We start from the raw sequence: 25090 nt of genomic DNA on the forward strand, positions 1-25090 counted from the left end.
TCCCTGTCCATCTGCAACTCCTGGAGTTCACTCAAACTCACGTCCATCGAGTTGGTGATACCATCCAGCCATCTCATTCTCTGTCATCCCCTTTTCCTCCTGCCCCTAATCCCTCCCAGCATCAGAGTCTTTTCCAATGAGGCAACTCTTCGCATGAGGTGGCCAAAGTACTGGAGTTTCAGCTTTAGCATCGTTCCTAGTCTAATACAAATGCAGGATTAGTATTGCTGGGTAGCAACTGTGCAAAATAATACCATGAAGTTTCAAAAAATGGCTTAAATGTTTATGTTTTCTTCCGTTTTGTCATTCACAACGCATGGGAATATTTATTGACAGATTTTGACTAAGAATTTCTGTGTATTGGAGAAAAATGTTTCATAATAAATGACAAGTTCAGTCATGTAAGTTTTACATAATATGCTTTCCTTTAAGAGTAGACGTCATTAGAAAACCTTTAAAGACCCCTATTGTCCTTAAATTCTGATTCCTTAAGAAGTCACATGTAATAATTAGGAGATTAAGATTATAAGAGAGGCTGACATTTTCCAGGATTCCAACTTCTAACTTAAATGAATAGAGCATTTGTAATAAATGCCTTTACCAGTTTGCATCTTGGGAAACCCTGTACTTCCCCACTCTGGAGATACTTGGTTCTGATTGCCCAGCAGGATAAGACAATGGTGCTCCTCCTTCACCTGTGCACTGACTCACACCAGGCTTCTTTTGCTCCTGTGTCAGGTATGTCTTTTATCTCCTGAGAGACGGCATTTATAGAGTCGATCTTCCTGTGCCTTCTGGTGGGGGCTCAGAAGCCATGCGTATTGTGCAGAGTGGTACTTTAAAGGACTTTGCAATCAAGCCACAGTCCAAGCGAATCATTTATTTCAATGACACTGCCCAAGTCTTCATGTCAACCTTTCTGGACGGCTCCGCATCCCACATCATCCTACCTCACGTCCCCTTCACTAATGTGAAGAGCTTCACTTGTGAAAACAACGACTTCCTGGTCACAGATGGCAAGGCCGTTTTCCAACAGGATTCTCTGTCTTTTAATGAATTCATCGTGGGATGTGACCTGAGTCACATAGAAGAATTTGGCTTTGGCAACTTGGTCATCTTTGGCTCATACACCCAGCCACACCCGCTGCCGGGTCGCCCGCAGCAGCTCTCCGTGCTGTTCGGCTCCCACCAGGCCCTGGTTCAGTGGAAGCCCCCCACGCTCGCCATTGGAGCCAGTGAGTTCCCTGTCCCCTGCCTGGAGGCTGGCCTTGTCAGAAGGAGAGGAAAACTTAATAGGCTTGGCATGGCAACTCAGCTTTGAGAGCCCTTATGTGATTATTTAGCCATTAACCCAAAGCGCTACTTAGCACTCTGTCTCCTCTCTCTCACACATACACACAGTGTTATTACGTTTGTTCTACATTTACCAGTTTTGATAAATAAAGAGAATTTCTATATTTTATCATGTACATCCCAACAGAAGGGTTGGAACATTTATTGAGTGTCTCCTTGGAGCCAGGCACTGACATTCTAGTTGGAGGGAATGCATTAGCCAGGGGAATGGAACACTTGGGTTGAGATTTTGTATCCAGGGAGACCTTGCATGAATTTGAGCCTAAAACTCTCGGGACTTGAATTTTCATCTCTGGAGAGGCAGCATGTGTGGTGGGTATGCAGGTGGGCTCTAGAGCCAGCCTGCATGGATTCAAAGGCTAGTCTCATCAATTATTAGCAGAATGACCTGGGCAAGTTACTTAGCCACTTCATGCATGTTTCCACTGCTGGAAATAAAAATATTAATTATATCCTTCTAAGGGATTGTCATATAGACCGAATTAAGATGTATAGGTAGAACCCAGAACAGCATCTAGCATAGCAGTTGGCAATTTTTTTTTTTTTAATAAAAGAAGGACCAGATAATAAATATTTTCTGTTTTGTGGGTCATACATTTTCTGGGATAGCTACTCAACTCTGTCTTTGTGGTATGTAAGCAGCCATAGATAATACGTAAATAAGTCACTGTGACTGTGTTCTGTTACAACTTTATTTATAAAAACAGGCAGTGGGCCAGATTTGTGGGCTGCAAACTGTGGGCTGCAGTTTGCCAGCCTCTGGTCCCCTAGCAAACATTGTCTGCTGCTGCTGCTGCTAAGTCACTTCAGTCGTGTCCGACTCTGTGCGACCCCATAGACGGCAGCCCTACTTTTACTTTAAGACCGAGTTAGTTATGCCTGTTTGTTGTATATATCAAAGATGGCTGAAAATGAATCAGCAAAATTTTTTAATTTTTATTTTTTGGGCTTCTAGGAAGTGATATTCTGCTGACACTGGAATAATACTAGAGATTTGTCATTAAACGTTTATTAGGAGCTTGTATAGTGTACCCTTCTGATAGTTCCACGCAGCCAGTGACACAGCACAGAGAGGGACAGTGGCCTCCCACTTGTTGGCAAGACGTCTCCTTTGATGAGACAAAATGAGTGGGTAGAATGGCCACTGTCCTAATCGTATCATCAGGTTAACCCTGGCGATTAAGGGGTAACAGGCCCAATTATCCTTCCACTCAAGGTGAAGCTGTAGATAAGTTTACTGAAAATCCTTTGTTTGCCCTTGCTGATGTCATCCTGGTGAGTAATATTGTTTAACTCTTCTGCGTAGGTCCTTCTGCCTGGCAGGACTGGACTTATGAGGTGAAAGTATCAACCCAAGACCTTCCTGAAACCACTCACGTGTTCTCTAATATAAGTGGGACCGTCCTTAATGTACATGACCTTCAGAGTGCTACAAAATATGAGGTTTCTGTGAGAGCGAGTTCTCCCAAGGGGCCAGGCCCTTGGTCAGAGCCCTCAGTGGGAACCACTCTGGTACCAGGTGAGAGAATGCTCCTGATTTAGGGAGTGATTCTGACAAAAAAGGCTTTCTCCCTGTCTTCTTTAAAATTTCTCACCTTAGGTGTGGTAAAGAAATGAGCATGAGGGTGCATTGACCCTTGAGCATGTTTATTGTCTGAGATTAGGAAAGCAAGTAAAGCACAGTGTAATATTAATGTTTCTAACGTTCTATTTTATACTGTCCAAGATGTTTTTGAACAAACAATATAATTTTCTTCTTCTTCGTGGTTTTCTCCTTTCTCATGGCTTATTAAGCTGTAGCACTGCTTGGATGCTGAAAGTCTCGACAAGAGAAGTTGAGGGGCTGTGAATTATGTTGAATTCTGTCCTCTTGGTTGAAAGAAAACGGAAAGAACTGACCCATTTATACTACTGTTGCTTCTGAATATCACCAATAGCTAAAGCAAAACAACAAAAAAATTTGCCATGATGTGACATTGCTGTAGTGGCAGCATCAATACACATTTCTCTTCACGTTCAATTACAAATATTTACATAAAAATCAAAGTGTGTTTAATATGATAGAGTATTCTTCTAAGCAGATATGATTATTCGTATACTTCCAGTGTATTTTTCAAAATGCTGATTTACTTTATAAAAGAAATCTAACAAACAAGATGTGTACCTAAAAATGTGTGTTTTCTGTGATATTTCTTTCAATTTTTTTTTTAAACCAAACAGCTGCAGAACCACCATTTATCATGGCCGTGAAAGAAGATGGACTTTGGAGTAAGCCATTAAATAGCTTTGGCCCAGGAGAATTCCTATCCTCTGATATAGGAAATGTGTCAGGTAAACACCAAGTTCCCTGTACACTTGGATGGCAGGTTTCTAGTTGTTAGACTTCCTGAGATATTCGACCAATCAGAAGAATTGAGTGTTTTAATATTAGGTCAATAAGGAAAGGAAAAAATATTGACTGAATTATACTGCCCGTGACATGATGAAGAAAATGTCTGTCCTCAAGGAGGAGGGCCATTTATTACTCCACAAAATGTGAGGTTATTTAATGATGTATGCCCATTTCAGGAAGGCTTTGATACACTTCTCGTGTATTTTAATCTCTCAGTGTCATCTCAAACTAACAGCCTATCCTGTTCCATGAAGATAGCTATAGTTAAGTGATTTGTTATGAGTTTGCTATAAGACTGGAGCACAGAACAGCTATATGAAGTTCTAAATAAAACATAAGAAAGAATTTCATGGCAAAGCAGATTATGTAATAAATGCCTAAGGCAAAACTACCCATTTATTACTTAATGGCATCTTCTGTAATTATCTAATTATTTGATTTCTTTATTTGGTCATTAAAAATTACCGTAGCACTTCTGACCAAAATGAGCTGGACTTAGGACGTAGTGTGGTACTAATGGAAAGAATGATACTTTGAAGTTGGTTCAAGTCTGGGTTCCTCCTCTTTTCATCTGTGAGACCTTGGGCAAAATAGATAATTTCACCTAGTCTTGGGTTTGCCATGTCAAAAAATGGAAATGATTTCTACTTTAGAGCTTTAAGAGTTGAGTGAGATACATAAAAGTGCCCAGGACGATGTTGGCGAAGAGTAGATGCTCAATGAATATTAGTTCCTGTGTCTAGTTCCAGGGCTTAAGATTTTAGAATAATGTTATTGAAGCATTCTTGACACATCTCTGAAGCTCTAGTGAATATCCATGTTATTGCTGAGGTGCATGTGTGATTTGCTGACACGCTGTGTTTACACTGGCATACACGAGAAAATAACTGCTACCAATTCACTTTGTTTTGAGACATGGATTGGTATAACAACAGCCTCTACTACAGCGACATGAAAGGTGATGTTTATGTATGGCTGCTGAATGGGACAGACGTCTCAGAGAATTATCACATACCCAACATTGCAGGAGCAGGGGCTTTAGCTTTTGAGTGGCTGGGTCACTTTCTCTACTGGGCTGGAAAGACCTATGTGGTAAGTTAAAGCCTGACATCCTACATGCTCTCAAACAATGCCTACCCACTTCAGTGACTGGAATGTCATTTTCATGATTTTTTTCATACTTGTGTTTCACCTATGTTATTATTTACTTAATATTTGTCTCTAAGCCTACTCACCTTTTAATTAAAATATTCATGTAGAAAGGAAAGTCTATATCACTATTTGATTAGTTATGTATTTTCAATAATATCTTGAAATAAATATATTAAAATGTTCACCGGTGGAGTAGTGTCCTGGGGAAGATGGCACACCCCAAAGGCATAATGAAAAGAAACTAAGGGAGGGGACTATTTTCAACAGCATGGACAGGGCTAAGGAAATGAGCATCGGATGGTGAAGCACGCTCTGGGCTAGCAAGTGTGGGAGGATATTACTGCCTCTAGGCAGAGAGGACAAGGGAAAGAAGGGAAAGAATGGTGAGGGCTGTAGCTTTAGCAGAGTTGCCAACATGAAAACCAGCCATTGTCAAAAGGTATAGTCCAGCAAGGAATGATACGATAGTACACATGTACCTCCATCCCTCTTTTCTTCTGCCCTCTGATCTTCTGCTACTGCTTCCATTGGCTGCACCTCCCTGGAAGCCAGAGAACAGGGAGCTAGGTTGGTGCAGGCCATCACTGTCAGGCTCAGGGGGCACTGAGGAGGGCAGACAGGGTGGGATTTGGGGGCCAGATGAAGACATCCTGTGCATTGTGCACACTGAAGAAAAGAACGGTTGATGATGAGATCAACGGTCTAATAGATCAAGAAAAAGATTGCTTCAGTTTTACGATACAGAAGAGTCATTTTGGTTTTATGGTACAAAATTGTTTCCTAATCAGGAGGGCACATATCCATTTGTTTATTTATTCATTATCTGTTACCAGTATGTTTAGAGCCTTGACAATTGGCATAGTAGAGAATATGAGGAAAATAGTAGTCATGTCCCTGCCCTTGAAAAAAATATATCAGCTTTGTTGAGATATAATTTATGTACCATAAAACTCAACCTTCGATTATATAAAATGCAGTGGTTTTTAGTGTGTTTGCTGCACAACCATCACCACTTGCCCCTGCTCTTTTCATGACATAAAAATAAATTCATGGGGACTTCCTTGGTGGTCTAGTGGGTAAGACATTCCCAATTCCTGGGGGGGCCTGGGTTCGATTCCTGGTTAGGAAACTAGATAGCACATGCCACAGCTAAGACCAGTGCCAAAAAAGAAAACATCGTGAATCATTAGAAGAAGCACACAGGGCATTGTTGTTGTGTGTGCTCAGTCGTGTCCGATTCTTTGTGACTCCATAGACTGTAGCCCACCAGGCTCCTCCGTCCATGGAATTTTCCAGGCAAGTATACTAGAGTGGGTTGCCATTTCTCCAGGGACAGAGCATTGTATTTAGAAGCAAAGTAATATGATATAGTCTGAATTCATAAGTGCCAATGACTTGAAGGCAGAATGGAGCTGAGTGGGGTTAATCAGAGAATGATTCCCAAAATGGATTAGTATGAAAATAGTTTTGACGGAGGAAGTGGTAGAGTAGTATAAAAACTGGTCTCAAGTATTTGCTCTGTTTCTTATAAAATGATTTAACTTCTTGAAAAATCACTTCACCTCTTTGAACCCAGCTTTACTTGTGAAAAAGTAGGAAATGGAAATTCTTTACAGGCTTAATGTGAGGGTTATAATAACTAATATTTTAAAGATAAAAAAGAAGTACGGTGCCTGGCATATAATAGGCACTTAATTATAGTAATTAATATTAGGGAGATTAAACAGAGAGGAGCAAGGAGAGACATCACTATTTGGAGTATACATCTTTGGGAATCTAATCAAATACATTCTTATGTTTTGATTATGTGTTGATTGTCTAGGTGTATGATTAGAAACAGCAAGTATTAACTCAAAATAAGTGTATCTCCTTTCTCTTTGGAGACATGAAAAGGAGTAAGCTTCCTTGTAATTACATTCCCCAAGCTAGGCGCATGACTCAGCACAGAGTGCCAGTAAATATTTATGGTTGGAGAAATGAATGGATGAATGCAGTAATTTACTAACAATTGCAATAAACTATTCAGAAATAATGATGCCATTTAAAAATCACTAAAACTGAGTTATGATTATTTCATAGATTCAAAGGCAGTCTGTGTTGACAGGACACACAGACATCGTGACTCACGTGAAGTTGCTGGTAAATGATATGGTGGTGGACTCGGTCGGTGGATATCTCTACTGGACCACGTTATATTCAGTTGAAAGTACCAGGCTAAATGGAGAAAGTCCACTTGTATTACAGGCACAGCCTTGGTTTTCTGGGAAAAAGGTGAAAGTTCAAAACATAAGATCTGATCATTTAATTATACTAAATAATGCTGTTGTATAGTTATAATAATACTATTTCCACTTGTTGTGAATACTTCAGGTAGAATCTGAAAGGAAATACTACTATGGTAAGATCTTGGTATAACCAAATTTCTCTAGGTCTTATTTGATTGTCATAATTGATTAAATAAAATATAATATGGAGATTTTTATATTTTGCTTTATCTTGAATGGACTCACACTTTAAGAGCATCTTAATTTGTCCATTTTTATAGTCTTTAGGAATTCTATCAGATATTTGAGAACGTCTTCTTGGGTGATTATTAGGTGTTTTATTATTTTTAGTCAATTTCTGGTACTGACTGCTCTAATAACTATGCAGCTCCTAGGAAAGTTATTTGACTTCTCTGTGACTGCTTCATTAACTGAGTAATGGGAATATTAACAATTGTCCTCCTTCTTAGGGTTGTTGTGATGATTAAATGAGATAATTCATGGGAAGTAGTGAGAACAACCACTCAATAGTTGTTATATTTTGTAACTCAATCTAAAAAATGCACTAATATATTAAGAGAAATGATTCTAAGGCAAATTTTTTTTTTACTTCCTCAACTTCTAGAAGCAATATCTATTTTTTTTTGATCCTGTTTAGGTTCCCTCTAGCTATCCATCTATATTTTGAAATTTTATTTTTTCTGATGATCTTAAGAATATGTCTACTGTAGAAATTTTAGAAATTACTGAAAAGTATGAGGAAGAAATAAATCATTCATACTATTTCTATCTATATAATATTTCTTAAAATTTTTATCCCTTTTTGTTGTCAGTAGAGATAAAACATACATAGTATAGGTATACCAGATCATTTATAAACAAACAAACAAATTGTTGAGTCATTTGATCCTCAATTCCAAAAGACATGCTGGTTATAATTCCTAAGATTTTCATATACAGATTATAATACAGGTATTTAAAAGAAATAGAAGTTTACACACCAGAGATTATTCATTTCTGTCAAATAATGAAAAGATCCCTTAATTGTATTTTGGGGCCACTTGAGTCTGAATACAAAGTATATTTTTTATGTTTCAATAAAAAAATTTTAGGGGAAAAACTCTTTTTTTAAAGGCATATTAAAGATAATAGTATCTCAAGAGTAACTTCCTATTCATCCCCTTGACTTCGTCTGCAATCACCCTGCTGTCCTGATCTCGTCCTTTGGGAAACATCTAATCAGGATTGCCCTGGAGTGGCCCTGGGAACTTTTCTATAAATGAGTGAATTTTTAGACATCTCAGCATGTTTGAGGAAATACATTTTTATTTAAAATCCACTCCAGATTTCTCTCTCAGGCTGGCTAATGGTGCTGCTGCTTGTGCCAATATGTGTTCTGGTTCCGCTGTTTGATGTTTTATTCATCTGTCTCTGTTACTGCTAGTGAGTGTTTTGAAGGTAATATGTTTTACACTGAGTAAAGCCTTCCCTCTCATTGTCATTCCTTTACATGTTACTCACAAATTTATCATGGAGTCATAAGATAACTTTGAAACCAACAGGTATAATAAAAGTCATTTATAGAAAGACTCATTTGTATGATGAAAAGGGAAAATGAAATGAGATATTCCTTTAAAGTGAAAAGATGTAGGACTCATAGTATATAGTACATTTTACCACAGGATTAAACTTCAAGGTTTTAATTTAGATCAAAGGGATTATTTCCAAGGGATGGGCTTTGTTAGACATAATGATGGTTTCCAAAGGTTTAAGGAACACCCTCTGACACTCTTTAACCATGGGCTCCAATGGCTTGTGTAAAGGAATGGGGTAATGACCCATCCCCTGAATTTGACTTATGGCTGACATAGTTTGTCGTATTTCAGCAAAGGGAGTCATAGAATCTTCTTTTTTAAGAGATAAAGTAGAGTTAATCTGTGATTTATAAAACTCGAGGGCATCTCATTATAGATAAAAAGCAATATTAACTTGGTTTCACTTTAACTGGAAAAATTATCAATAAATCTCTTTTAGCCTGAAGCAAGGACATAATTCAATTCCCCAAAGGCTGGGAATTGCTAGAATAGTTTTCTACCTTTTGGAAAAAGAGTAGGTTGAGTTTTCTTAAAGACAAAAGGCTGTGATTCATATGATGACTGAAGGTTCTGGCAGCCATGAAACTTGAGATTATTTCTTTATAGCAAGTCTTGGGTAACCAAGTACTTTTAGTTCTTGGATACTTCATTGCATTCTTTTTATATTTTTCCCTGATTGATGTTTTTGTTTATATGCTGTTATATCTTGCTAAAGGTATAGTCATCAACTTTATTTTATCTGATACCTCTTAGCCTCCAGGTCTGCTCTAGAAAGACTCCACTACTCTGAGGTCAGACTCCTTGTAATCTCAATACCTATAAAGCCAAAGAAAGCAAAAAAGATCCCTTGGATTGTAAATTCTATCTCTTGCACTCTATTTCATAGGAGACTCAGTCTTTCCACAGGTCTCACCTAATCAACTGGACTTAAGACACAAATTGTAACAAGAAGACAAAGAGAGAGTAATAAAAAGTGGTTGTAAGATGTCAGCTGGAAATGGGACTAAAGTTCCATATGTACACGACTCTATCCAATTGTATCACGTGAAAACCATGTCTATATTGTATTTTAGAAAATTATCAGCATGTTTTCAGTTGTAATTAACAGATATTAATATAATTTAAAATGGCTTGAATGGTTGGTTCTCAAACTTGGTGACACATTGGAATTATCTGGGGAATTTGAAGACACACTGGAGACTGGGTACCATCTCCAGAGATCAAAATTTAACAGAATGCCAGACTGGAAATTGATATATTTAAAGAATCACAGGTAATTCTAATCTGCAGCAATGTTTGAGAACAACTGATTTAAACAACGATCAGATTCACTGACTTATGTGGCTGAAGAGTCCAAAGTTGTGCTAGCTTTAGACAAGGCTTGGCACAGTGGTTCAAAGTTCCTCATTCAGTAGGACCTGGAGTGTGGTTGAAAATTTGTATTTGTAACAAGTTCCCAGGTGATGCTGATCCTGGTAGTCCAAAAATCAAACTTTGAGAACCACTAGAGATAAGTATATAGAAGTGAATAATAGATAGTTCCTGCCATTTGAGGATTTTTAGGAAACCAGTGCTTATATCCAAACTACATAGTAATAAGCATATATACATGATATTTATACTCAGTAAAAGGTAAAAATCACTAAGTTTATTATTCCAAAGAGGATGCTAAAGAGAAATCTGTAGCTTAAGCATGATGTAATCACAAAGATTAAACATGTATTTGATTTGTTTTCTTTCCTTATTTTCTATTTAGGTAATTGCTTTAACTTTAGACCTTAGTGATGGGTTCCTATATTGGTTGGTTCAAGACAGTCAGTGTATTCACCTGTATACAGCTGTTCTTCGGGGTCAAAGGTGAGTAATACTGAAGGTAATTGGTTGAAAAAGAGAAAGTAACTTGCCCCTTAGTTATAAATGATAGTGCTTAAGAATTCATTTATTCTTTCACTAAACATTCACTAATTATCCACTGTGTTTGCAGACATTGTGCTTGCAAGGAAAGATGAGTTTGTAAACAACTAATTAGTGTAGAACATGGTGAATATTCTATGGCTTTCCTCTTAGCTCAGTTGGTAAAGAATGTACCTGCAATGACAGAGACTTGGGTTCGATTCCTGGGTTGGAAAGATCTCCTGGAGAAGGAAATGGCACCCCACTCCAGTGTTCTTGCCTGGAGAATCCTATGGACAGAGGAACCTGGTGGGCTACAGACCATGAGATCGCAAGAGTGAGACATGACTTAGCTGACTAAACTGCCACCAGGGTGAATATGGCAATGGGGTATAAAGAGAGTCCAGTAGAGGCACTGAGGAGCATGCCCCTCAAGAGCCTAGGCAATGAGTGGATAGGTTTCTATGCTTCTTAACACAGCCTCTAACTATGATTATAGACAGGCCTGTAGACATCTTTTGGAGAAGGCAATGGCAACCCACTCCAGTGTTCTTGCCTGGAGAATCCCAGGGACGGCAGAGCCTGGTGGGCTGCCGTCTACGGGGTCGCACACAGTTGGACACGACTGAAGCGACTTAGCAGCAGCAGCAGCAGTAGACCTCTTTAGTTGATCAATTTGAATGCTTTGTGTTTAGTATTCTTATCTATATACTTGATTATATTTCCTTTTGTCACTATAAAATATTCTCATTAATCTATGGTAATACTCTTAATCTTAAAGACTATTTTGGTATTCAGTTCAGTTCAGTTCAGTCACTCAGTCATGTCCGACTCTTTGCACCCCATGAACTGTAGCATGCCAGGCCTCCCTGTCCATCACCAGCTCCTGGAGTACACCCAAACCCATGTCCATTGAGTCAGTGATGCCATCCAACCATCTCATCCTCTGTCACCCCCTTCTCCTCCTGCCCTCAATCTTTCCCAGGATTATGGTCTTTTGCAGTGAGTCAGCTCTTCGCATGAGGTGGCCAAAGTATTGGAGTTTCAGCTTCAACATCAGTCCTCCCAATGAACACCCAGGACTGATCTCCTTTAGGATGGACTGGTTGGATCTCCTTGCAGTCTAAGGGACTCTCAAGAGTCTTCTCCAACACCACAGTTCAAAAGCATCTTTTGCACTCAACCCTCTTTATAGTCCAAATCTCACATCCATACATGACCACTGGAAAAACCATAGCTTTGACTAGACGGACCTTTGTTGGCAAAGTAATGTCTCTACTTTTTAATATGCTATCTAGGATGGTCATAACTTTCTTTCTAAGGAGCAAGTGTCTTTTAATTTCATGGCTGCAATCACCATCTGCAATGATTTTGGAGCCCAGAAAAATAAAGTCAGCCACTGTTTCCACTCTTTCCCCATTTATTTGCCATGAAGAGATGAGACTGGATGCCATGACCTTAGTTTTCTGAATGTGAGCTTTAAGCCAACTTTTTCACTCTCCTCTTTCACTTTCATCAAGAGTTCTTCTTCACTTTCTGCCATAAGGGTGGTGTCATCTGTATATCTGAGGTTATAGATATTTCTCCCGGTAATCTTGATTCCAGCTTGTGCTTCTTCCAGCCCAGCATTTCTCATGATGTATTCTGCATATAAGTTAAATAAGCAGGGTGACAATATACAGCCTTGACATACTCATTTTCCTCTGTGGAACCACTCTGTTGTTCCATGTCCAGTTCTAACTGTTGCTTCCTGACCTGCATATAGGTTTCTCAAGAGGCAGGTCAGGTGTTCTGGTATTCCCATCCCTTTCAGAATTTTCCACAGTTTATTGTGATCCACACAGTCAAAGGCTTTGGCATAGTCAATAAAGCAGAAATAGATGTTTTTCTGGAACTCTCTTGCTTTTTTGATAATCCAGTGGATGTTGGCAATTTGATCTCTGGTTCCTCTGCCTTTTCTAAAACCAGCTTGAATATCTGGAAGTTCACAGTTCACGTATTGCTGAAGCCTGGCTTGGAGAATTTTGAGCATTACTTTACTAGCTTGTGAGATGAGTGCAATTGTGTGGTAGTTTGAGCATTCTTTGGCATTGCCTTTCTTTGGGATTGGAATGAAAACTGACCTTTTCCAGTCCTGTTACACTGCTGAGTTTTCCAAATTTGCTGGCATATTGAGAGCAGCACTTTCACCAGCATCATCTTTTAGGATTTGAAAGAGCTCAACTGGAATTCCATCATCTCCACTAGCTTTGTTCGTAGTGATGCTTTCTTTTTTATTTTTTTTTTAAATTTTATTTTATTTTTAAACTTTACAATATTGTATTAGTTTTGTGATGCTTTCTAAGGCCCACTTGACTTCACATTCCAGGATGTCTGGCTCTAGGTGAGTGATCACACCATTGTGATTATCTGGGTTGTGAAGATCTTTTTTGTACAGTTCTTCTGTGTGTTCTTGCACCTCTTCTTAATATCTTCTGCTTCTGTTAGGTCCCTATCATTTCTGTTCTTTATTGAGCCCATCTTTGCATAAAATGTTCCCTTGGTATCTCTAATTTTCTTGAAGAGATCTAGTCTTTCCCATTCTATTGTTTTCCTCTATTTCTTTGCATTGATCTCTGAAGAAGGCTTTCTTATCTCCCCTTGCTATTCTTTAGAACTCTGCATTCAAATGGTTATATCTTTCCTTTTCCCCTTTGCTTTTCACTTCCCTTCTTTTCACAGCTATTTGCAAGGCCTTTTCAGACAGCCATTTTGCTTTTTTGCATTTTTTTTCTTCGGGATTGTCCTAATTCCTGTCTCCTGTACAATGTCACGAACCTCCGTCCATAGTTCATCAGGGACTCTGTCTATCAGATCTAGTCCTTTAAATCTACTTCTCACTTCCACTGTATAATCATAAGGGATTTGATTTAGGTCTACCTGAATGGCCTAGTGGTTTTCTCCACTTTCTTCAATTTCAGTCTGAATTTGGCAATAAGGAGTTCATGATCTGAGCCACAGTCAGCTCCCGGTCTTGTTTTTGCTGACTATATAGAGTTTCTCTCTCTTTGGATGCAAAGAATATAATCAGTCTGATATCAGTGTTGACCATCTGGTGATGTCCATGTGTAGAGTCTTCTCTTGTGTTGTTGGAAGAGGGTGTTTGCTATGACCAGTGCATTCTCTTGGCAGAACTCTATTAGCCTTTGCCCTGCTTCATTCTGTACTCCAAGGCCAAATTTGCCTGTTACTCCAGGTGTTTATTGACTTTCTACTTTTGCATTCCAGTCCCCTATAATGAAAAGGACATCTTTTTTGGGTGTTAGTTCTAGAAGGTCTTGTAGGTCTTCATAGAACTGTTCAACTTCAGCTTCTTCAGCATTACTGGTCAGGGCATAGACTTGGATTACTGTGATATTGAATGGTTTGCCTTGGAAATGCAGAGATCATTCTGTAGTTTTTGAGATTGCATCCAAAAGATGCATTTGAGTACTGCATTTCGGACTCTCTTGTTGACCATGATGGCTACTCCATTTCTTCTAAGGGGTTCCTGTCCACAGTAGTAGATATAATGGTCATCTGAGTTAAATTCACCCATTCCAGTCCATCTTAGTTCGCTGATTCCTAGAATGTCGATGTTCACTCTTGCCATCTCCTGTTTGACCACTTCCAATTTGCCTTGATTCATGGACCTGACATTCCAGGTTCCTATGCAATATTGCTCTTTACAGCATCAGACCTTGCTTCTATCACCAGTCACATCCACAGCTGGGTATTGTTTTTGCTTTGGCTCCATCCCTTCATTCTTTCTGGAGTTATTTCTCCACTGATCTCCAGTAGCATATTGAGCACCTACTGACCTGGGGAGTTTCTCTTTCAGTGTCCTATTTTTGCCTTTTCATACTGTTCATGGGGTTCTCAAGGCAAGAATACTGAAGTGGTTTGCCATTCCCTTCTCCAGTGGACCACATTCTGTCAGGTCTCTCCACCATGACCCATCTGTCTTGGGTGGCCCCACACAGCATGGCTTAGTTTCACTGAGTTAGACAAGGCTGTGGTCCGTGTGATCAGATTGGCTAGCTGTCTGTGATTGTGGTTTCTGTCTGTCTGCCCTCTGATGCCCTCTCTCAGTGCCTACCATCTTACATGGGTTTCTCTTACCTTGGATGGGGTATCTCTTCACGGCTGCTCCAGCAAAGCACAGCCGCTGCTTTTTACCTTGGACATTAATATTTTTGATATTAGGACATTAAGAAAGTCATAGCAGCATTCTTATGCTTAGTTTGCAGGGCATAGCTCTTTATCTCTTTACTTTCAATTTTTGTCTTTACCCTTAAAGTGTGTTCCTTGTAAACAGCATATAAGTTTTTGCTTTTTTATGCAGTCTGACAGTTTCTGCCTTTTAATTGGGGTGTTTGGTTCATTTACATCTAATATAATTATTTATTGATATGCTTGAATTTAAGTCTACCATCTTGGTGTTTGACTTCAATTAGTCTCATCAGCTATTTATTCCTCTATTCTACTTTACGCCTTTTTGACAGTGAATAAAACACTATTTTAGTATTCCATTTTATCTCCTCTCATGACATTTAAATTATGTGTATTTATAATTTTCTTTAGATTGCTTTAGAGAGTAAAATAAGCACTTTTGTTTTTTTTTATTTATTTATTTTTAGTCTCTTTTATTTTATTTTATTTTTTTTATTGAAATGAATCCGCCCCAGATATACATGTGTTCCCCATCCTGAACCCTCCTCCCTCCTCCCTCCCCATACCATCCCTCTGGGTCGTCCCAGTGCACCAGCCCCAAGCATCCAGCATCGTGCATCGAACCTGGACTGGCGACTTGTTTCATACATGATATTATACATGTTTTAACAGTAAACATCTTCAATTTACCATTGTCATATTCAAAGTGTTCTTATTTCATAAATGATTTTATTTTATTATATTTTTTAGTTTTTATGTTGCACTTTTATTTTTTTATTTTTTTTATTTTTTACTTTACAATATTGTATTGGTTTTGCCATACATCAACATGAATCCACCATGGGTATACACGTGTTCCCCATCCTGAACCCCCCTCCCACCTCCCTCCCCGTACCATCCCTCTGGGTCATGCCAGTGCACCAGCCCCAAGCATCCTGTATAATACATCGAACCTGGACTGGCGATTTGTTTCATATATGATATTATACATGATTCAATGCCATTCTCCCAAATCATCCCACTCTCTCAGAGTCCAAAAGACTGTTCTATACATCTGTATCTCTTTTGCTGTCTCGCATACAGGGTTATCGTTACCATCTTTCTAAATTCTATATATATGTGTTAGTATACTGTTTTTCTTTCTGGCTTACTTCACTCTGTATAATAGGCTCCAGTTTCATCCACCTCATTAGAACTGATTCAAATGTATTCTTTTTAATGGCTGAATAATACTCCATTGTGTATATGTACCACAGCTTTCTTATCCATTCATCTGCTGATGGACATCTAGGTTGCTTCCATGTCCTGGCTATTATAAACAGTGCTGCGATGAACATTGGGGTACATGTGTCTCTCTCCCTTCTGGTTTCCTCAGTGTGTATGCCCAGCAGTGGGATTGCTGGGTCATAAGGCAGTTCTACTTCCAGTTTTTTAAGGAATCTCCACACTGTTCTCCATAGTGGCTGTACTAGTTTGCATTCCCACCAACAGTGTAAGAGGGTTCCCTTTTCTCCACACCCTCTCCAGCATTTATTGCTTGTAGACTTTTGGATCACAGCCATTCTGACTGGCATGAAATGGTACCTTATAGTGGTTTTGATTTGCATTTCTCTGATAATGAGTGATGTTGAGCATTTTTTCATGTGTTTGTTAGCCATTTGTATGTCTTCTTTGGAGAAATGTCTATTTAGTTCTTTGGCCCATTTTTTGATTGGGTCGTTTATTTTTCTGGAATTGAGCTGTAGGAGTTGCTTGTATATTTTTGAGATTAGTTGTTTGTCAGTTACTTCATTTGCTGTTATTTTCTCCCATTCTGAAGGCTGTCTTTTCACCTTACTTATAGTTTCCTTTGTTGTGCAGAAGCTTTTAATTTTAATTAGGTCCCATTTGTTTATTTTTGCTTTGATTTCCAATATTCTGGGAGGTGGGTCATAGAGGATCCTGCTGTGATGTATGTCGGAGAGTGTTTCGCCTATGTTCTCCTCTAGGAGTTTTATAGTTTCTGGTCTTACGTTTAGATCTTTAATCCATTTTGAGTTTATTTTTGTGTATGGTGTTAGAAAGTGTTCTAGTTTCATTCTTTTACAAGTGGTTGACCAGTTTTCCCAGCACCACTTGTTAAAGAGATGATTTAAAACTTTATAATGATATGTTTCCAATTATTACCCTCCACTCTTTGTGCTCTTATTGTCATATATTTTACTTTTACCTATACTATAAAATCCATGTTTATTACTATTTTTAGTTTAAACAGCCAATAGTTTTTAACTTCAAGGAAACAGTTACATATCTCAAATTAAAATAAGGACAAAAAGTCATTAGAGAACAGCAGTCAGAGGGAGAATTTAGAGGTCATATTATTTCATAGACGAGGACATTGAAACAGAGATGTGTATAAATTTGCTGACTGTCACACAGTAAATTGGAGAGGTAGTCAGGAAAAGGTTAAAGTAAAGCAAAAGGTCCTGCTCTAGGGCAGAGATTTCTAATGCTGGGTTCTTGGACCCCCATTCATGGCTGGCGTTAGGATGTGTGTGAGTGCTTGGAAGCTGAGCATCCATCATTTCATCAAATTTTCAAGAGTCTAATCTTACAAAGGCCAAAAGTTCCTGTTCTATGAATACAATTTCAAGATTACTTTTAGATTAAAAAATACTTTTGTTTGGCTTATGGAAAAATTCTTAATCATAGAGAATATGAAAAAGGAATATGTATACATATATAAACATATAATGGAGTGTATATGTGTATATATATATATATATGGTGTATGTATCCTCAGTCACTCAGTTGTGTAAAACTCTTTGTGACCCCATGGACTATAGCCTGCCAGGCTCCTCTGTCCTGGAATTCTCCAGGCAAGAATACTGGAGTGGGTAGCCATTCCCTTCTCCAGGGGATATTCCCAACTCAGGAATCGAACCCAGGTCTCCTGCATTGCAGGCAGATTTTTGCCATCTGAGCCACCAGGAAGCTATATATATATGTATACCTATAATGCATATAAGCATATACAGAGCAATCTGATTAATCATTTATTTTATATCAGCTATAACGTATAGCTCTAGCTAGTTTCCCAGTTGTGAACCATAGAAAACTGGCTGTTCCTTTTCCTAGAAATTGTGAAGTACTGGCAATCTGATTATCAAAAGAATCTGTCTGTGTGATACAGACAGTGCTCAAATGACAGTGTCCTGAAGGATCACGATTCTCTGTACGCGTCTGCACATCTCAGAGGACAGTCTAACTGGCGTTGTTTGACAGTCCTGCTCTCAAGTGTCCAGAAAATCAATAGTTGGATTCAGCAGATAAGAGAAGGGAGTTTCTCCTTTAAAAATGCATTTCTTTATCTCAAGGTTAATTTTCCGTGTATGCATGCCCAATGGAGTGCAGCAGATCTTGACAAGGTTATACAAATGACAGGCATTTTGCCCTCCAAGTAAGTGTTGCCTTTTTATAACACCAGAAAAAAGAGTGGTAGATAAAGATAGGAATTCCAGAACCATCTTACAAGCAGAAAATTTTCCCTAATTTAAAACCAAAATTCCTTCTTCTGCATTTCAAGTTCCTTACCTCTAGTCTAGATCATCACTGCCCAATACAAATAATGTGAGCTACATACATAATTATAAACTTCCTAATTGCTTCATTTAAAAAAGTAAAAACATAGGTAAATTATTAATGAGATATTTGCATTTTTTTCACATTAATTCTAATTAATAGCCTGGGTGTATTTTACAGACATAGCACATCTCAATTTGCACACTAAATTTTTATAGGAAATATTTGATCTGCAGTTAGATTTTATAAAATTTACAGTTGAAAAAGTTGATTTATGTACCCAAGTTTTTCCAAAATACTTAAAATTTTCTAGTAAATCATATATATGACTTATAATGTATAAATAAAATATTAGCTTAAAATTTTAACCTAGGTTAACTAAGATTAAATAACATAAAAATTCAGTTCCTTAATTTTGGTAGCTAAGGGCTCAGTAGTCACCTGTAGCCTACCTTATTGAACAGTGTAATTCTAGCATACAGTAGAGATGAGATTGGGCTTCCCTGGTGGCTCAGTGGTAAAGAATTCACCTGCCAATTCAGGAGACGCAGGTTTGATCTCTGGGTCAGAAAGATTGCCTGGAGAAGGAAATGGCAATCCACTCCAATATTCTTGCCTGGAGAAATCCCATGGACAGAGAAACCTGGTAGGCTGCAATACATGGAGTCACAAAGAGTCAGATGTGACTTAGTGACTAAGCAACAATAGAGATGAGATTAGCTGTTTACTGTTTTTCAGCATACTGTGAACTTGATGACAACTGTAAGTGGCTTTTCAGACTGTTCTTCCCTCTGCTATGTACAACCATTCCCTTTGGTTTATTAAATAATGAATCTATTATCAGTATAACACCATATCTGTCTTGGAGGTTAAAAAGAGTGCATCTGTCATAAAAGTTCAGGCATATTTAGTCATGTCAGAACTGAGTATATTGCTCTAAAGTTGCCTATTCCTTGCTGTTCTCTCTGAATAAAATGGTCCCCAAACTTGCTTCTCTTGGTTACTTTGTGTTCAGACTGCATGGCTCAGCTTAAACATGGTTTTCTCTAAGACAGGCTTTCTCTGACCAGACCAGCCCATTCTGCCTTTCCATTTAAAGTGTCATTCAGTGATGTAGTTATTTGCTTCTTACCTGCCTGTTCTACTAGGCTGTATATTCTAGGAGAGCAGGAATTGCATTTGTCTTATTTACCACTGTATTCCTAGTGGCCACCACAGAACTGGCACCCAACACTTGCTGAATAAACGAGTAAACCTCCAGTAGAGTAACCTCAGCTGACCTCTATACGTATCTCATGCTTCATGGAAGGATTTACCTTTTAGTGATTTTTTTTGTTGAGCTTAGATTTAAATCCAGCTTTACCTGTTGCTGTGGACTGAAGGGTTTGAGGTACTGACTTCCTGCAAGTGAGGAGGTTGTGCTGAAATTGTGATGAACACCAGATGTCAAGAATTTTTAGATTGGCCCAGAAGATACTCACAGAATAAAAGTCTTCAGCTGGGCATGAGGGGCAATCCCAGCCAATGACAATTAAGGGATTTCCAGTCTCAGCCTGCAGGGAAGTCTCTGTCCTGGAGACTGTTTTGGGAATGCTGAATAAACCACTTGTGAACAAGGCTAACAGGAACAGATCTGTAGGATCTAGGCTGCAGCAGCCCTGTGCACGGTCCAGAAGTGCCGGCCTTCTCAGGTCAAGTGCATCCTGCTTGGTGATTTTCCTTCCATATGGAATTTGGTTTTATATATTTCACCAAGAGATATACTGGAAAGGTCTCATGAGAAGTGGAAACAAGAAAGTGTAAAATTAGAAGAGGTGCAAGTCCAAAAGGCAAGCCAGGTGCTGTCTTCACATCTGAATCGGTATGAATAACGAATCTTTTACGAGAAAAAGAGCTATGGGAATAGTACGCGTGAATGTAGTTTCTCTTTATAAGGCTCACAACTCCCAGGTCCTCTGAGGGAATTTCGGTTTTCTCGAGGAGGTATTATGAAACTCTCAAAACAAAACTTGTATTTATTTTTATTTTAAGTGCCATATTTTTCTAAAAGGGGAGTGTCAACACTTTAAAAGATTTAGAGAAATCATTTTTTTTAAATGAAATGACTACTCTAAAAGGCTGAGAATCCCTGAGGTAGTTATTATTGAGTACTAGAAAAGCGGAGTAATTAATACTAGAAAACTGGAGTAAACCAAGCAGATTTTTAAAGTAAAAATCATTATAAAATTCCTCATCATTGAGAAAAAACTTTAAAAGCAGTTTTAAATGACATTCTGTTTACTTGAATTCCCTGGTCTGAAACAGAGCATTTGGACTAAACTGTGGAAATTGGTAAGTATCAATGAAGCAACAGACAGTTGTGAATAGTATAAAGCGAAGGATCAAACAGCTTAGAATAAAGATTGGTGAGTAAATAGTATGACTAACCAAGAACAAGAGGAAGGCAGTGAGGAGAAACCAATCAGTGGGCTGTGCCTTCGATGTGGGGTTATTACGAAAAATCATGAGGATTTATTAAGATCTGTGTAACACTTGCTATTGCAATATCACGTTCGTAAGGAAAGCCCTGGAAAATCTACTTTAGGAATACTTCCTGAAAAAAATGCAAAAAGTCAACTTTACATAGAATTAAGAATAACGAGAATTATTGTCGCAAAGTTTGTTCTCAAACACACACACTAAACAAACACACAGTCTCTCCTCTTGAATTCTCTACTTGAATGTACCAACCCTTATCCCACTCCAGACACACACGCTAATTGGTGTCCTGTTTCAGCAGTGCTGGGGATACCACCATCACAGAATTCGCAGCCTGGAGCACCTCCGACATTTCCCAGAATGCACTGATGTACTACAGTGGTCGGCTGTTCTGGATCAATGGTTTTCGGATTATCACAGCTCAGGAAATCGGTCAGAGGACCAGCGTCTCTGTTTTGGAACCAGCCAAATTTAATCAGTTCACAATTGTTCAGACATCCCTCAAGCCTCTGCCAGGTACGATATTTTATTCCTGCTTACCCTCTCTTCTCCATACTTTCTGTTAAATAAATTTTAAGGTTGGGTTTTTTTTTTTCCTTTAAAATTATGTTTTAAGAGGGAAAAAAGGCTTTAGTAGTTTCTGTTGATTTGCTTGCAATCCTTTTAACTCCTAACCCAAATTTACAGCCTGAAACAGTCAGAAAAGGATGATTTTCAGAGTATATTAAAGGAAGGAAAAATTTTATTTTGGTTCTAATTATCAGTGATTTTTATTAATATTCCATGTGTCTGCAATAATTGATAATCCCCCCCCTTTTTTTTCTCTCTGTTCTTTCTTTCATCCCATAGGGAACTTTTCCTTTACCCCTAAGGTTATCCCAGATGCCATTCCAGAGTCTTCATTTATGATTGAAGGAAATGCTTCGAGATTTCACATCCTCTGGAATGCTCCCCCAGCAGTGGATTGGGGCATCATTTTCTACAGTGTGGAATTTAGTGCTCATTCTAAGGTATGGCATTGGTTCTAGTAACTTCTAGTTTTCAAACAGACTGTACCATCTTCATCAGGCCTGCCTATACTGATTTGCACTTTCTTAGCTGAGTCCATCTCCCTCGCTGTTCTGTAGCATTTGGTTATAAAGATTACTCCTGAGCATTCTGTTTTACAGCTTGTCTCTGATTGCTGTATGGTTAGTGTTAACCATTCGTGTGTTACATACACTAGTGTTGTGGAACAACATGGACTGACCAACATTAGCATTTCCAAAACTGCAAGGTTAACTTTCATGTGGACCAAAGTTTAAAGATTGTAATTTGGAAAAAAAAAAGGTTATGATTCTTTTCCTAAGAAAATAATATTTGTGCTTCTATTTTAGCTCCTGGCTAGTGAACAACAATCTAAACCTGGATTTACTGTGGAAGGGCTGGAGCCCTACGCCTTATTTAATCTCTCTGTCATTCCATATACCTATTGGGGAAAGGGTCCCAAAACATCTCTATCACTCCGAACACCCGAAACAGGTACAGGGGCTAAAATCTCTTTTTAGAAAAGGTAAAATCTTGCTTTCCATGATCTAGAATGGATAATTAATCATTTTTAACAATAATTTTTAGTTTTGTGTAGATGTATTTAGATTCAATACTCTTTCAGTCACTTTTTGGGGATTAGAATAGCACAATTAAATCTGCATAATTCATTTCGAAATAATATTTCAGATTCCTTAAAGACTGTTTCACTTGACTGTGATGATGTATGTATGTAATGCAGAAATATTAAAATTTCAGGTTATTTGTAAAATGCTTCATAAGGACAAAGGGGATTTAAGAATGTAAAAATTTCCTGGAAGGCAGGTTTACCAGGAAGTGTTCTTACAGATGGTAATTCAGAATCTTCTGTAGGTGAACAACCGATGTCTAAACTTTTAAAAAAATGTTTTTCTTTGGAATATATTTTTAAAAAGAAAATTAGCTACATCTTTACATGTGTATATCACTTAAAAATGTACAAAGTACATTTATATGTATCATTTCTTTATTAAACATTTATTACATCCCTATCATGTGTCAGAAACATCATTGTATCATTTATTTGATCCTTACATAGCTCTGCTGTAGGTAGAACAGGTGTTATTATCTCCGTTATGCTAAGAGATAACAATCTCTTAGCAGGTTATTATGTTATGTTAAGCCTAGAAGTTGCCCCATGTAAGAGTTGGTAAGTGGCGGGGCTGGGGCTTACTCTGAACTTTTCACTCTAGTTTCTTCAAATCTCCATTCAGTCATTTTTGTAAACATTGGCAAATGATCATATCATGTTAATTTAATTTATATAAACTTCCCAGCATGGGACCTGGCAGGCAGTAAGAGCTCAATAAACATAGAAATACATTTGCCATTGCATTTTTTTTTAACTGTTAAGATTTTATCAGCAGTATTTATTCATGAGTCTCATAACAGGAGCATAGTGGAACCTGGGCAGGTTCTGGAGTAGTTAGTGTTTGGATCCAGGTGTGCACTCTTTGAGATTGTCTTGGGATGTTAGCTTTGGTAGAATTCTTCTGTGGAAATGGACTTGACTGCATCCATCAGGGGATGCACTGAGACCAACGGATCTTCAGTACTCAGGAATAAGGAAGAATGATACGATTTGGCACTTGCCTTGGGGGAAATTTATAATATAGTTGGAAATTATTCAAATTGACAAATATTTATTAAGGACTTACCATGTGCCGGTCCTCTACTAGATTTGGGGGGATTTAATAAGGATCAAGAAAAGGTGCTTTCTCTCTTTCTCTGATGAAGCTCATAAAACAGTTATGAGTTCTGGGGATCAATGTACATCATGGTAACTGTAGTCAACAATACTGTATCATATACCTGAAAGTTGCTAAGAGAGTAGATAGTAAATATTATTGCCACATCAAACAATTATAATTATGTAAGTTGATGTGTTAATTGACCTTAATCATTTTGCAATATATATGTGTGTATCACACCATCACACTGTACACCGTAAACCTAAACGTTATATGTCTATTGAAAGTATTAGTCACTCAGTCGTATACGACTCTTTGCAACCCCATGGACTCTAGCCTGCCAGGCTCTTCTGTCCATGCAATTCTCCAGGCAAGAATACTGCAGTGGGTGCCATTCCCTTCTCCAGGGGACTTTCCTGACTCAGGGATTGAATCTGGATCTCCTGTATTACAGGAGATTCTTTACCACCTAGGAAAGAATTCTTTGCCACTGTCTGAGCCACCAGGGAAGCCTGTATATCAATTATATCTTAATAAAGCTGGGGGAAAAAGTTAAAAAAGACACAGAGAGAAAAACACAGATACTGCTAATAATAATAGAAATGAGACAGTGACAGTTGACTAGCAATAGCATAGAGCGAATAAACAAGCCACAAAACCTTCACCTCTATCAAGTGAAGCATTCTTAAGAGAGGGCCGTGCTTGTGGACTGGTGTGGCCAGGGAAAGCCTTCCTTCGGGGAGTGGAGACTTTAGCTGGGTTCTAAGGGATGAAGCAAGAAGAGGTTTATCCCATGTACGTACAATCTAAGAAGGCCTGGGGATTGGATAATGATGTGAGGGCTGAACATTAAGGAGCAAGGGGATTGGAATGACAGAGAGAAGACCTTGTGGGGGAGTCCTGAGAAAGAAGAGGACTGTCTTGGATGGCACGACTTGGAAAACGGGCAGAAGAGTTTCTCTTGATTGGCATACACACAGAGAGAGAAATTAATTAAAGGACTGTGAGAGGCTCAGTTGCTTGGTTTGGCTCTAGAATAAATGGCAACAGTCAAGCCATACTCTTAGAGAGGGTTCAAGATGAGATGACCTGGACCCAGGATATGCTTTATTTTATACCCTGAACTGGCTAAAATCTAGGTAGAGATAGTGTCTTCCTTCCAATGGAGACTGCCATTTCCACCTCCAGAATGAGAGTAAATATTGTATTTTATAAGGAGAACTAGCCAGCTTCCATGTACACAAACACAGACTAGAAAGATGAGCCTCAATCATAGTAAGCAGGATTTGGGTTGGAGAAAAGGAAGACTAGCAGAAATATCAGGATAGGTTCCTGAAGAAATCTATGGCATATTCTCTCCAGAAGATCTTTAAGGACAAGATAGATGCACCTTAACTGTCTGGAATGAGAAATATTTATTACTGTGTTGCTCCGTACCCTCATCGTGAGTGATAG

At 38.4% G+C, this 25090-nt stretch overlaps 1 protein-coding gene and 1 long non-coding RNA gene across 4 annotated transcripts in view; one reads left to right on the plus strand and one right to left on the minus strand.

Annotated features, from left to right (window-relative positions):
* LOC132346216 (uncharacterized) overlaps positions 1-19102 on the minus strand; it is a 41995-nt gene extending 22893 nt beyond the window's left edge. Inside the window, exons 1-4 of one of the 2 annotated variants that reach the window (XR_009495997.1) lie at positions 18854-19096; positions 7025-7157; positions 5377-5438; positions 2995-3290 (exon numbers count right to left, since the gene is read on the minus strand). This is a non-coding gene — a long non-coding RNA (uncharacterized lncRNA). Of the gene's footprint in view, positions 1-2994; positions 3291-5376; positions 5439-7024; positions 7158-18853 lie in introns of those variants that run through there. The other variant, XR_009495998.1, reaches the window with a different exon arrangement.
* Positions 1-25090, plus strand: part of ROS1 (ROS proto-oncogene 1, receptor tyrosine kinase) — a 118328-nt gene that overhangs the window by 34597 nt on the left and 58641 nt on the right. For both annotated transcript variants that reach the window (XM_059890144.1, XM_024996960.2), the window contains exons 13-21: positions 739-1235; positions 2660-2872; positions 3574-3684; positions 4659-4837; positions 6977-7168; positions 10513-10613; positions 21181-21395; positions 21729-21889; positions 22256-22400. In XM_059890144.1, coding sequence (XP_059746127.1) covers positions 739-1235; positions 2660-2872; positions 3574-3684; positions 4659-4837; positions 6977-7168; positions 10513-10613; positions 21181-21395; positions 21729-21889; positions 22256-22400 — 1814 coding nt within the window. The remainder of the gene's footprint in view (positions 1-738; positions 1236-2659; positions 2873-3573; positions 3685-4658; positions 4838-6976; positions 7169-10512; positions 10614-21180; positions 21396-21728; positions 21890-22255; positions 22401-25090) is intronic.

Source organism: Bos taurus, chromosome 9, assembly GCF_002263795.3.
Source record: "Bos taurus isolate L1 Dominette 01449 registration number 42190680 breed Hereford chromosome 9, ARS-UCD2.0, whole genome shotgun sequence".
Taxonomy (NCBI): Eukaryota; Metazoa; Chordata; class Mammalia; order Artiodactyla; family Bovidae; genus Bos; species Bos taurus.